We start from the raw sequence: 14,324 nt of genomic DNA, 5'->3' as shown, positions 1-14,324 counted from the left end.
TTTGACTCGCTGTCATAGTTTTCTCAGATACAAACTGTGATATTAGCCGTGCGTTTCCGTTTCCATGGCGACAAGCCAACGCAGACAACCTGGAAAGCTCCACTAGGTGAATTCTCCTGGTAATTCCCTAGCTAAAACCATGCACAACACAATGTACTTACCAAGAAGTTAACCTCATACACACCAACAATACTGCGACGTACAGAAACACCAGCAAACTAATATCAGAGAGTCAGAACCCAATTAGAACTGTCGAGAGAAGTAGCTAGCTGGCTGCAAAGCTAAACTGGGTAGCATGGGAGAAAAGCAACTACCAAAGCATTGTACTCTGGGACTTGTATTTCTTGATGCTGTCAAAAAAGTAGCAGTACCCCCATTATACACGTTTAACAAGCACAACGTCCTGTGACAGGCACTCCTTACTTGACATCGATCCTTTCATTTTTATTTATTTTTTATTTGACAAAGTATTTATGAATATTTCCTTCACGTAGCTGTCCATGGGATCAAAATGAACAAGGGAATGGCACCTCACACAACTCAGCATGAGGGATACCTTTATGAATAAAACGTGGCACTACTGAAAGACTGACTTACCGAAATTTGCCCCATTGCCTAGAGAAAATGCATCATTGAACAGCAGTGATATAACAGCTAAAATCTGTGTAAGGATTTTTTTTTTTCTGTCACTTTCCTGTCTCCACACATCCTGGTTCTTACTGTAGTATCTGGCTTCAAGATGTGCCCCCTGACACACTGTCATTCTCCTTCCTCTTTCTAACAGGTGTCTCTGTCATAGGCTATCACAGTAAGGCTTCCACCACTATAAAGATGCCCTGCCCATAGCAACAAAATATGGATATTTAAGGCAAGCTAATTATCTTAACTTTCAATATATGCAAAATAGATAACTGCCCACATCAACTGCGATGTCAGCCTTGATAAATGTAATGGATACACACACACACACTCACACCCAGTCAAAAGAGGGCACTCAGCCAGGTGACTAACACATGGCACAGGGCCAAAGTCAAAGACCCCCTGGCTTTCCACTTCAAAGGACTCAAGAGTTCTCATGGGCTTCCTGAATGTCCCTCAGCAACTGCAAGGTCATTTTAATTCTCTAATTAAGGAGAATTCCACTTCAAAGGACCCTCATAGATCTTTTAATAATATCTGAATGTAAACTGATCCATTCTTAGATTTCGCACGGAGACAAAATACTGCCAATGGGGCAATAGTGAACCAGTAAGATCACAACTAATTCTGAGACAGTATTTTAGTCCACTTTTATGCCTGGACTGTGACAGGATTTCAAAACCTGTTACACTGTTAAACTTTTTAGAAAGACTTGTAGCCCACATATGAGAAACAATTAGAAATTAGGTTCCAGGACAAAATCAAGAGACAACACATAAATATGTAGCCAGTAAAAAAGGACAAAAACCAACTGTAGAAGATTTATTGTGGAATTGGTCATTTTTACAGAGAGGTTATATACAAATTAGTACAATAAAAGGATCTGTGCTATATTCCAAAACAATCATCACAGAATAAAATTAAGAAAAGATTATCTTAAAACAAGAATGTGTTTTTAATTTTCAAAATACCTTTCTTATTATAAGAAATAGTTTTACATCCTAATTCAAATATTTTTAAGAATTATTTTTCTTATGAAGCCATTTCTTTTTAATAATAGAAAAAAGATCCTGTGTCAGATGTTGAACAATACTAGATTTTTCTTTTCTGTGCTATATATGACACAAATTAAGAAAATTATTCGTATACATTGTTATTTCAAGATAAATAATCTCATGAGAAATACCTTTAAGAAAATATTCCTGCAGTCTATTTTAACAGGTACAGCAGATACTTAATATATAAAGCCTAAAACAATGTGGACTCATCCACTCTTAGGGCCAGGTTTATAACTGGAACATAAGGTGTTTTCTATTAGAATTTGTTTTGTATGTGTGACAGTCAGGTGTATTTTCAAAATACAATACAGATTATACATTCCAGTCCATAACATACTGAGCTTCAACAATTTCTGTCACCTGTTGCTGTTCATTTAAATAATCTAAATATATAATTTATTTCACTTGGTTTATATGTTTACCAAACTAGTAGTTATGTCTTGGAAAAAGGAAGCAAAAAACAGGCAACTCCCCAAGAACAGCTACATAAGAAGGGCTCTCTCCTGAGGAGTATTGTCCCTATGAATGCATATTGAAAAACCACTTGAAAGTGACGAGTATTTTAGTAGCTTTCTGCTGCTTTATATTGCTAGGAAATGAATGAGACATTACAACCGTCACACAAACTACTTGTAGTACATTAAAAAACAATTAACATCAACAACATTCAAAACAGAAAGAAATCTTATAGAAAACGAAATGTAAAATGTTCACTGCTTACAAGTGAACTGAAAGTGGTTGGGCTGCGAGTTTCACAGTGCTCTAAGGCTCACAGATCATGGTCTCGACCACAAACTTGTTCTCAAAGTGGCGGATTTTGTGGCAGTTCAGGGCTTCTCGCTTTTGGAAACCTGCAGTGGGTTGGGAAAAAACATATTCAAAACATGCATTATGGAGCATTCACTGTTGTCAGAGCTGAAATCTTTTGACAGAGCGCAATGTTTAAAGGGGGCTGCTTGTACAAATTTGAAACCCTGCAACGCTTTGTGACAGAGGTGTGTATGGAAGAAAGTCAGGTATGAGTCAGGTGTGTGATGTCAAGGAGACTCAGTTCAATCAGAGGGGAGACAGCTGTCTAATAATTCACCCTGGATGGGGCTTCTGCACTGCAGTGTGGAGTGACTCATCCAGGTTAGCCTATTTCTGTGTGTGAGTTTGTGCACATGCAGTCACTCACCAAGTATAGTGTCTCTACGCTGCAATTTGTAGGTCTCTTTCCCACGGCAGAGGTTGTAAATGAAGTATCCCAGCTGGTCCACATTGTCCAGGCGCTCTGTCACCATCATCTGTTCATGAACCAGGTAGGACTGGGGCAGGTATGTCCCAGCCTGAGGACACACACATGCGTAACGATTAAAACCAGGGAGCATAATGGGTGTCCTACCAATTGTGATTCAAGAATCATAACAACATCACTCCCTTCAAGAATGCTAGAACAGCTGTATTTCTGATTTATTACCAAACTGAAAGGATTTAGGCCCTCTCTAGACACTTAGAACTAGGGAGAAGGATGTACCTATTCCTTCAGTTAAGGGCTGTAATCACAGTGTGCTCAGGGTGCTTTACCTTACAGTCTTGAGTTACAAACTTTATCCAGTGTTTCTTTTCGCTGACTGAGAAAAGCCAAATTCATCATGTTGTGACAGAGGTGATAAAATATCACATCCATTGCTCAAATTTAAAGACAAAGCATATTGCGGTTCAATTGTTCAGAGGTGTACAGATGGCACCCTATTCATACAGAACTTAAGGGCGTTTATAACCTTAATGTTGACCAGCAGCTCCAGGAAGTCCCTGGGGGGCATGACAATAGAGGTGTTGAGGGGGATGACATAGCACTTGTTAAGGCTGAGATCCAGGTAAGCTGTCAGTCTCTGGAAGGAAGAAGGAAACAGCAGAAACTGAATTAGCCTGGGAAACCATCCAACTGAGAACAAACACATCACTCAACACACTGAAAAAAGACTATGCAGACAAAACAGAATGGAAAAAAAAAGCTGGACTTATGAACTCAGCACTTTTAGAAATAAAAATCACTGTCTACAAGACATTCTGTAGTGAATAAAATTCAATTTGGTCTGAAGATCTTAGAAATTTGCTTTTGTCAGACAAAGCACATGTTAAAACAAACACAAGGGAGATGAACTGGTGTCTTACCCTGGGGAAGTCATGGACAATGTCAGCAGGGTCGCTGTCGGCGAATTCAGGCACAGGTACGTTGATGAGCTCCACCTCCTCGTCTTCCAGCACACGGATGCTCTCCTCGATCTGTCGCAGCTGGGAGGGCAGCTCCACCTCTACTTCCTCCTCCCGGACCATGTAGTCCTCCTCACGGTACTTCACCCCGCACCAAAACCTCTGACCCTCCTGATCCTAGTAATTACATCACTGGATTAGCCACACCGTTGCCATACAGAGCTTCATCCATATAATCATTGCAAAACAGATCATGTTTCTTTCTGAATGGATGAAACTCTTTTGGGGAAACATGATATAACATTAGGAGAAAAAAAGGCTCTGAAACCGATGCTGCACAAGGTTTTCGCTGGCCAGATAGCAGGTATTATCGGCAGCGTCCTTCCCTCACCTGCAGTTCGAAATACCGGTACAGGTAAGCTCCGCCAATGACCACACCGGACAGCATGAGTGCCAGACCAAGGCACATGCACCAGCACCAGGCCCTGGATTGCTGTCGGACCCTCACACCATCCTCCGGGTCCTGGGTACACAGACAGAGGCAGGGCACAGAGGTCAGTTCCAGCAGCTCTCCACCCAGACAGCAGGTTAATGCAGGGCTGGCAAAACCGGTGAACATGATAGCTTTAATGCTGTATTGAAAAAACATTCCTCAGTATGGCATCTGTGCCTGCAGTTCAAACCCTGCCTGAGCAACAATGTGTCTGTAAACTCTAATATCCCTATAAGTAAAACACACATGAAAAGTTGCAAGCTGCCTAGCTCAGGTACTGGGATGTTTTGTCTTTTCTGATTCTGAATGCCAAAGTCAAAGTTCTCCTAAATTGAAGTGAGTTCGGGAGCAATGAACTGAAATATAATTAGCATGCAAGTGATGTTCAAAAATAAGTCTTATTTCAATCTCTAAACAGGTTCTGAAAGATGCACACAATAAACCACACCTCCAGCTCCATCTCCACCAGAGAGGGACAGGTACCTTCAAGTTCTGTTACACAGCACACTCAACAGTCAGCTGTAAAGGCATCAGGCCCTTTGTCCAGTCAGACTTCGAAATTAGTTATGCAGTTAACCACAATGTTCTAGCTCTGTCTCTATATATATCACTTGGCCTATCTTCCCCCTCACTCCGTCTCTTTTCTCTCTGTCTGTCTTGAACTCATTCTTGTTTGTGCCTGGCAGTGATTGTGTGTGAGGGCTAGGGAGCGAGGCACATGTTCCTTTGATATTTTTGGCAGCTCTCTGTACTGCATTACTCAGAGAGGGGAGAAAAGAACCAGGAAACAGACTGAGCCCTGCTGAAGCAAGCCAGCAAAACATCAACAATTAGAGAGAGGAGCAGTGTGCCCAGTTCCTCTCTAGCACCCAAAACCTAGACTACACTATTGCTACAGCCGATCTATTTAAAGAGCTCCCCAGAATCTTTATAATGTATACAATAAGCACTGCACCAAAAGAACCTTATATTCAGCGACCTGCTGTGAATTGTTTATTAAATGCAGATTGACATGCCTGATTGGTTCCTGTGGCCGTCATGCCTTGTGAAACAGGGCCTTAGAGGAGCCCAAGATGAGGGCTGTGTGGATATACACCACATTAAGTCACTATCTAATTGGCAATGTCACTTCTGGATTAAGTTATAATCAACAGAAATATTACAAAGATGATCACCAAGAGCAAAGCACACACTCAGAAACTAGGCCTATGCCTTTTTGTGTTTTTATGTCAACAATCAACTATTAAAACAGCAGCACAGGTTGAAGAGGTTTGAAAAAGGTTTGGAACACATGATTTTCCTAATCATATAGATTGTTCAGGATGAGCTGATGGCTTTGCAATAAAACAGCAACAGTACAACTACAGTGAAGTAAAGCAATAGATTTATATAGAGGGATGAGATGAGAAATGCATGGGGCATGATTTTTCTTATTCCCGATCAAGTGCCGGTCCTTTAGCAGCAAGTTGACCTGAATAATTTGATCGATTTTTCTATTCATTTATTATTGTAATGGAATCTGAATCTATCTGCTAAGCCACGTGTAAAGCTTACACTGTTTCACCTTATTTGACTGTCTTCTGCCTCCTTGGCTATAATTCATGAAGTCATTTCAGGGCAGGCTGAACTCCTGGCAGTGCCCTCTCACAGACAGGACAGGGCATATAAATAAAAACACTCCATACAAACACTTACATCCGTCTAAGACAGAAAGGATAAATGTGTACAAAAATATATACAGGATACTATAAAAATTAAACCCAAAACTAACAGGAAACGGTATGAGCAGAGACACAAAGCCAAAGCTGGCCTCCTCTCTCTCTCTCTCTCTCTCATACACAAGCACACACATTCCTGACAGACACAATTACACAGACTATGACCATTGCAATTGTACAATTTCAAATGAAGTAGATGGAAAGAGCTCTTACTGGCAAGATGGTAGGTTCTGGAACACCAAAGATTCACAGTCTCCACTCACTCATAATCCAAGATCATATCACTGACTCCCTATCTTTTTAAAGCCAGTTTATTTCAGCTGAGTGATGGTATTTTTCCATGCAGGTGAAGGGTTTCCTTCATGCTCCCTTCCCCCTATGCTAATCTGTGAAGCTGTGAGTTAGTCATTGCTCTGGCTCCAGACAGTTCTCAAGTGTCTTGTGGGCATGTAGATGGCTTGAGACAGTCAACCCAGGCAATACTGGCAACTCTCCTGTAACCACCAGTGGACACAGAGCACAGTTCTTACTGGTGTCCCACAGTAACAAGTTTTACAATTGTTACACATTGTTTCATGTGTTCAGTGGTCATTAACCTGGTGTGCTGGACACATAAATGGACTGTGCAAGTGCAGTATTCATTCTTGTCAGACGACTTGGGCTTTACCAAGGCTTAGGCTTTACTGGAAATTTAACAGTGAGGCTGCAGCAGAGCCTACTGCTCTCGTTTTAATCAGGTTACTGCCATGAAGATGTCTGCTTGAAAAATGAGTTACTGTCACATGAATGGCTGCAGCATTTTGATAGCTTAATTAAGGAATTTTTGGGATGGGGTACTGCTTTGTTATTCTCCCACTTGCCTCAGTCTGACTTGTAGGTCTCACCAAGAAAAAAAAAAACCATTTGCATCAGCAGCTCCCCTGGCTGTGCCATCTGTTTCGCCTAGGTTACATCACCCAGGTGTGCATGTTCACACACGCTCCGCCATCCAGCCAACGCTAGGCGCAGCTCTTCAGATTACACTGGGTTTTCACCTGCAGCATCGTGTGTTGGGAAAAAAATCTTCTTCTGAAAACCAAAACATATTTTAAGGCTCCGTGGAGTCCATGAGGCTGTAAGACTTGAATGAGCACATGGATTTCCGCTGTGAAGAAAAGGTGCCTTCACGCTCCGCAGATGCAGGTTATGTAATGGTGGCAAGGGTCAGGAGAGGTCCTTCTCAGCTCTTGTGTCTGTTAATCTCTCTGTATTTAGTGGCCGACGGCCGGCAGCTGCACTGTTAAATCTCTCCACCGAGTCCACATCAGAGTGATTAAAATGTAATCTCTCGCACTTTGACATGTCCAAAAAGCTCCAAGCCTCTCCTTCCTGAGAGGCTCTGCAGGCCTGTTCTCATCGCTCCCGCATGCCCAGGCAGCAGGGCTCCTAAGGATTTGGCTAAGATAGTTCGGCAAAGGCCATCTGTTCCCGCACCATGGGGAAACAATAAGAGGGGGTTTGGGTAAACCTTCAGGAAAACACTGTCACACACCTCATTTATAATGCCCTCAGATTGTAACATACTCTTTCCCTCTCAAAGTCCTCCACCTCCCAGGAAAGTTTCAGTAATTACACACAGTGTACTACAGCCCATAAGATTTCTAGCTGACTGATCCTCTTTAGTTTTCATTCATGCACATTAACACAGTGACCAAGAACCTTTTGTCACATATCCAGAACACTGCTGCTGACAGACAGTCTATGATTAAAAAAGACAAATGTTCAGAGTAGCATTATGTTCAACAACACATACCACATATTCACCTTCACTATTCATACCCTCCGGGGAACAAATAACTGTTAATGCACCAACTGCTGAACAGATGGAATGGCGATAAGGTATCAAATGAACTATTCATCATGTTGAACTGTGGCTGAACAACAGGTACACTTTACCACCTGATCTTCTTCCCAACCCTCCCTGATAGCCCATAATAGTCTCTTGAAATCTTGAAATTTTTTTTGCATGAGTCAACAATACCAGGAGACTTACAATATAGATGTAATTCAGACTTTCAAAAGGAAGAATCTCTGTATGACACTCAGCTTTGTGGACATCACTCATTTCAGGTTAAATGAGCACCAATTACATAACAACTACTTAAACATCTTACTTAATAGGAGAGCAACAGCACTGAGGAATTTAACCTGCTGCTACTGCAGACAGGGCCGGCTTTTCACACACATCTCCCTGCCATGGGTTGGCTAAATAATAAATAATATTCATTTCACAGGTCTAAAATACACAACTAGTTCATCTGTTTGAATGAAGCAAAGGTTATATTTCTCAGGCCAAAAAAGCACAAAAACTAAAGTTTTGTTTTTTATGTCCCCCCTCCACAGAATCGAGAAGGCGGGTCTCTCTGTGCTGCCCTCACCATGTGTCAGTGGATGTGTACAGTGAAGATGGGACATCCGAATCACACTGGCTTCATTCTTGTCGGGCCGGCGGGTCTACCAGAGCAGTCTGAAGTTACCCATGCCCTTGGTGCACCCAGTATTCGCAGCTGTCTGGGTGTCAGCTGCCTGTCAGTCTTCCTGGTCAATGTGCAAAACTTCAACCCTCCCCATGTCTCATGGATGCACAATGAGTCAAAAATTCATTAAGTGGTACAGTTTTGTGCACTAATGTATACATTCACCTATTTGTTCTGCCCTTTTGGACAGCAATTTCTTCAAAACTGAGACCTCAGGCAATCCCTATGCTTGCATGTGCATCAGCTTTTACACATAAAATGCATAATGGAGATTTGGCTATTGGGGATAGGGAGATGAATGTTCTTATTTGCCAAATAAAAAAAGATGTTAATATTTAGCTTTCTAATTACAGTACGGGAAACCACTGAGTCATGGATATCCCTAGGAGATTAAGTAAGTGAAACTTCAAAATGCAGAACTGAAAAGAAAGGACGGTTCGTCTGTTTAATCATGCAAGTCGATATACCTTTATCGCACCCCCACACTGTAATTAGAAAGCTAAATATTAACGTCTTTCAAAATTACAGTATAGGAAACCACTGAGTCATGGAAATCCCTGGGAGATACGAAGCTGAAGTGAAGAGGAAGTGAAACTGCAAAACGCAGAACTAAGAAATAAGGAATAGTTAGTCTGTTTAACATGTGCAAACTAACATACTTTTACCCCACTTCCATACAATCACAGTCTGTAGCTGATGATCAAAACCAGTCCATTTCTTTTAACTGTTCTCTACCCAATAAGAAATCAAAATGATGCGACTGCACTGTCTTATACACTGTTTACATTACAGGAAATGAATGGTTGCAATTGGACGAAAATGGGGGATTCCCAGACATCAGCTTTAGCGAGAAACCCAACTCAATAAGCATACATCTGAAGCAAATTCAGACCAGTTGCATCTGCTAAGCAAATATGTAATAATAAACAACAACAATAATAAGTCTATACCCTGACACAAAAAGCCTTCTGACTGTGCACTTGGAGATTTTATTGCTGACAGCAGCAAATACCCATTTCTCCAGAGTTCATCTTCTCCTTGTGCAGTTACAGGTATTTCTGAATTCTTTTTTAAACAACTGTTCTCACTGAAATAAGTCTGAGCTGGACTGAAGTGCCTGTAGTGTCAAGACAGGCATTAGTTATTGTGCAAATCCTACAGATAGACACTGTAGCTGCTTTCACTCTACTGGCTCTGGTAAAGTTGCTTTGGATTAGTGGGCAAACCCTCAACATTTTGCATTTGTAACACTATCAGTAAAACTGATATGTCAGTCTTTTTTCCACTTCTCATTCAATTTCTTTGCTGCTATTGTCTGACAATTGATTTATTGAGCATATCTCCTCCAAATTAAATCTTCCTACTGCTTTTGTTGCAGACACATAACTCACTGAGGTGACCTTCCTTGTATCTGTCATTTTAATGGCTTTGCTTTATTTGCAGAAAAAAAGAGAAATAAAATGTGCGTGGGAGCTTGCCTGCAAGAGGGCAAGTTCCAGCTTTCTTGAATGACTGCATATTTGTCTGGAGTTTTTTTATGAGGCATCATAAATCTGGATTTTGTGTTATAAAACAATTAACAGTAGCACTTCTCTTCATGTTGTAAGTAAGGACCACTGTAAAGCAGGGACCATAAGCCTGTGTGTCAATGAAATAACCCTTCAGCCTCCTTTTACAGACACTAAAAAGATTAAGTACTCTAAGTGTCTATTCATAAGCCATCCATTTCAGACCTACTGCCTCTCATCCTGCCCATTTCTGTATTTTTGATAAAGCTTGACAATACATTTTGTAATGTAATGGTCAAAGCTTATTGTACAATATTCTACATGTACTCTAAGGCACTGTATAATTTTAGCATAAAATTATACTTCTGCTTTTGGCTATAGGCTACACCCAAGCTTTTTATGTTCCTTTTTTGGTTCTTTAGCATTTAGTCTAGTGGATCCACCATAACACCTAAGGGGCAAACTACACTAGGCACGATAGATGGGCAAACATAAATTCAATTACAATTGCAGGCTCACACTACACAGGGTCATGCATTCATCCAGCCCCCACCAGTCAGTCTGTCCTGTTGCTAAAACGGGAGAGCACGCTCTATTTCTGTCTGATGCATCTCATTTGGTTAAGACCCCTCGCCCAGCCCACCACTCAAGCTCATTGGCCATATTAATTTCCTCTCGCCTGCAAAAACAGTACACCAGTATCAGTTTTTGGGTCTTTTAATGTTTCCACTGGATAAGTATGATGGCGATGAATAAACAAAAACAAAACATCCAGTTAAAACTGAAACTACAGTACCATTTTGATGACAAGATTAAACTTAATGGTATCAAAATGTTCACATCCCATCTACTGTGCAAATCACGGATTTAAGACATGGCATTCTTTGTGTAGTTTAAGTGAATCTCACGGATGTAGTAAACAGATGTGAGACAACGCCACTCTGATGTAAGTTGCCAAGTTTTAAAATTAGTTACAGAGAAATCTCACACTGGCACTAGGTGTTTTTCCCCCCACTGACACAGTTACACTTTACAGTTACAAATGCATGAAATAGTTTGCAAGATATTGTAGTGGAAACAGGGATACTCTAGACAATAAAAAAAAATGAAAATAAAAGCCTAGCTGGACTTAATGGACTGACTTAACGTCATTAAACTTCTTACGTTCTGCACGCTAATTTTGTGCTCGCCATAAAATCTTCCTGAGTTAGCCTTCCTGAGTTACCATTTATCTTACTTAATCCGGGGTGACTCGATCTCTCTTCTTCCTTGATAGGATTATCATAAAGCACAGGCAGGTATATATTTCTGTCCAAAAATGCATATCCAAAAAAAAAAAAACCAGAAAAGTAAGGAACATGAAACGCTTTGGAAGACCATGTCTCACGGTTCAAATGGCTTTTTATCTTATTGGCTTTACTTCATTTAAAACTGACATAAACCCCAGCAGAAGAACAAAAATAAGGGTTCCTAGTCTGATTTGGAGTCGCAACAGGCATGTTTCCGCTGCAAGCTACAGCTCCTTGGCTTCACAACAAAACTGCATGGACAGGAGATTCAGATTTGAAACGTGCAGTGTGTGTGTTTTAATATACAGATGGCAGTAAAACGATACATAGACACAAACAGTGCGAAATAAACAGATTTCATTCCAAATAAACGAATCCTACATGGAAGACTGTCAATCTAGCTAAGTAGTTAAATTCACACCCTGCCCCCTAGACATTCCTGCCAGGAAAGAACTTTGCAACACAGGTAACATTAGCTGGCTAAGGTTCCCTGGTTTTCCCACTAACGTTAGTCAAGCTGCGATAGGTTAAACCCCCTGCTAAATGACTAGAGGTAACTACCAAGCTAGTTAGCTAGCCATCTAAGCAACATACTCCAGCTACAGTTCCCATAACTTATATTTAACTGCGTAGTCAGCCATTTTAAAAGCCAGCTTACTTGCTTGCTAGGTTAGACAGATACAATCTCATCTGACCAGAGAACAACAGGTTCAGTGTCCAAAACAATTGCCATGCACAGCCACCTCAAGTTCACTAACAACAAGCATTATAAAAAGTGAACCGATTTTGCGGGACTTGTAATGGCACTTTTCTGAACGCCTTTAAATATATATTTTGTCACCATCTTGTTTCCACTCTGTAAAGATAAACGCTAATGTATTCGAGCTAGCTGCAGCCTCTCCAAGGGCCCGCTTATGCTTCCGGCGTTTTATTTATCGTCGAGCAAGCAAGTCTCGCCACTCTTAACTGCGCCATCTCTTTCTAATAATACATCTTTATAAATCACATATAATACACGCATATGCAGATCTCTTGCAAACTGTATATTCTGACTGTAACTGAAGCAGTAGTATTGCTTTACTAACTGAATAGCTCGGCACTTCGGGCTTCATCATGCACTTCAGTTACCGACTCACCTTGTCTTCAGGAATGAGTGCTTCACTCTTGTCCTCCTTTTTAACGTCTTTCTGTCCCAACGCGGAATTAAAAGATACTTTCACCATTGTGGGAAACTATATTTTGTGCGAGACTGTGTGGTTTTCTTTTGTTCAAATGGTGGCAGACTGCTCTTCTTTATGTGCCAAAGAGAAAGCTGAAAATCTCTTCTGCAGCTTTCTCCCCTACACCAACAATGCCAAGCTTGCAATGACGCAGACGAATATACAGCCCACTCCGCTGTGGTTACTCCTACCTTGGTGCAGGCGAAACTCTACACAGTGACGGATCCGTCACCAGTAGGGGCGTGCCTTCCCAGGCAGTTTTTGTTTGTTTTGCGTTTGTCTTTGTGACTGATCCGTCGTTTTTCGATTGCGGTCCTGTTGCCACTGGTTGCCACCAGAGGTAGAAAAAACAACGGCTCAACGTATCAGCAGTCTTAGTTTATTATCACATACATCACATTCATTTTTTTACAGTCCCAGATCCCGACACATAAATGAATGGCATTCTGTCTATTTGGTTTTCGCTAGAAACAAATGCTTATTAGAAGACACCCAGTGGATATATTCCTCTGAAAACTTTTGAAGCAGTCAGGGGGCCATTTGTACTGTAGTTATATTGGTTATGTGCACTTGTATGTAAGAGAGATTAAGCACACTTACACACGCACACGCGCACACACACACATGCACAAGGGGTCAAGTCTTTCTGCAGCCCTCTGCACTGGAATATAAATTGGTGTAGGTAAAACAAGTGTCAAAAGGGCTAAGTAACTGTTGACGTAGACATGCAGAATGATACCCAGATCTTTAGTACTACATGTCCCCTCCAAATGTGTGGAACTGTGTCTGTAGTAACATGCCAAATACCTTTTCTCTTGACAGGAAATTAGTACAGCAACACTAAAAGCACTGCCTGAAATGAGCTCAGTTGAAGCAGGAGTAGATGGAAGGCTACTGAGCCAACAACATCACCTCCTGTTTTTGGCATTATTTTTGGGTCTAAAGGGTTCAAGTGTTTACCAAGAGAAATCCACATTGCAAACACTAGCCATGACCTTAAAGCCTCACAGCATGAGAATTTATTAAGATAGAAATCAGTTGTGTCAGCCACAATTCACCTTTGCCAGGATATGAAGACACCTTTCAATGAAAACCCTCAGCAAGATGTCCAACCTTTTTTATTTTTTATTTATTTATTTTCTTTACTGTTTTTTCATGCTTTTGATATCAGAGCTCATGGACAGTTACTGTGCACACAGGGTGTTTGCCCTGTCAGCTTTTCACAGATGCTCATGACAAAAAAATTAATTATGACCATTTTGTGCCAGTCTCAGTTCCAGTGAGAGTTGCTCTCTGAGGGACTTGCATCCCTCTCATATGTTAATCCTGTGTAATAGCACAGAGGACATTAGCCAGCCAGCCAGCCAGTGTGCAGACGGCTCAGCTATAGGGCTGCTCAATCAGACAGCCTTGAAAGTCAGCATCCTATATCGAGCTCCAGGGTGGGACACTATTGTTAATTTGAATACATACAGTCCTGTTCATACTTCTTCACAAAGGAGTTATTTACCACTTGTACGCTACATTTTTATATTTTACAGTGTCTTATATTACTGCTGGTAGATGCAACTGTTTCTTTTGCATTTACATAATTATTATTCCTCGTATCCCTACCTATTTAGACTACACCTCCCCTTTTCGACTCGCCATAAATGCCCTTTTCACCAATCTGTGGTTTGTATATACT

General features: G+C 41.0%; 1 protein-coding gene across 1 annotated transcript; it reads right to left on the bottom strand.

Annotated features, from left to right (window-relative positions):
* Positions 1-1,714: 1,714 nt before the first annotated feature.
* Positions 1,715-12,844, bottom strand: LOC118785556 (integral membrane protein 2B-like). Its single transcript, XM_036540306.1, has 6 exons — positions 12,554-12,844; positions 4,285-4,416; positions 3,855-4,070; positions 3,461-3,571; positions 2,875-3,025; positions 1,715-2,548 (listed from the first exon to the last, which is right to left on the bottom strand). Exons 1-6 carry the CDS (start codon positions 12,638-12,640, stop codon positions 2,460-2,462), a joined length of 786 nt encoding a protein of 261 aa, XP_036396199.1. The 5' UTR covers positions 12,641-12,844; the 3' UTR covers positions 1,715-2,459.
* Between the last annotated feature and the right edge of the window lie 1,480 nt (positions 12,845-14,324).

The sequence above is a fragment of the Megalops cyprinoides genome, chromosome 11, assembly GCF_013368585.1.
Source record: "Megalops cyprinoides isolate fMegCyp1 chromosome 11, fMegCyp1.pri, whole genome shotgun sequence".
In the NCBI taxonomy this organism is placed as follows: Eukaryota; Metazoa; Chordata; class Actinopteri; order Elopiformes; family Megalopidae; genus Megalops; species Megalops cyprinoides.
Note: the sequence above shows the minus strand (reverse complement) of the source record. Positions and strands in the feature narration are given on the sequence as shown.

What these genes read in the sequence shown, in the direction of transcription:
- LOC118785556 (XM_036540306.1), bottom strand. Translation starts at nt 12,640, where the DNA reads ATGGTGAAAGTATCTTTTAATTCCGCGTTGGGACAGAAAGACGTTAAA. An exon ending in ACCGGTATTTCGAACTGCAG is followed by an intron (nt 4,071 to 4,284) that starts GTGAGGGAAGGA and finishes TGTAATTACTAG; the next exon opens with GATCAGGAGGGTCAGAGGTT. An exon ending in AGCTGCTGGTCAACATTAAG is followed by an intron (nt 3,026 to 3,460) that starts GTTATAAACGCC and finishes GTGTGTCCTCAG; the next exon opens with GCTGGGACATACCTGCCCCA.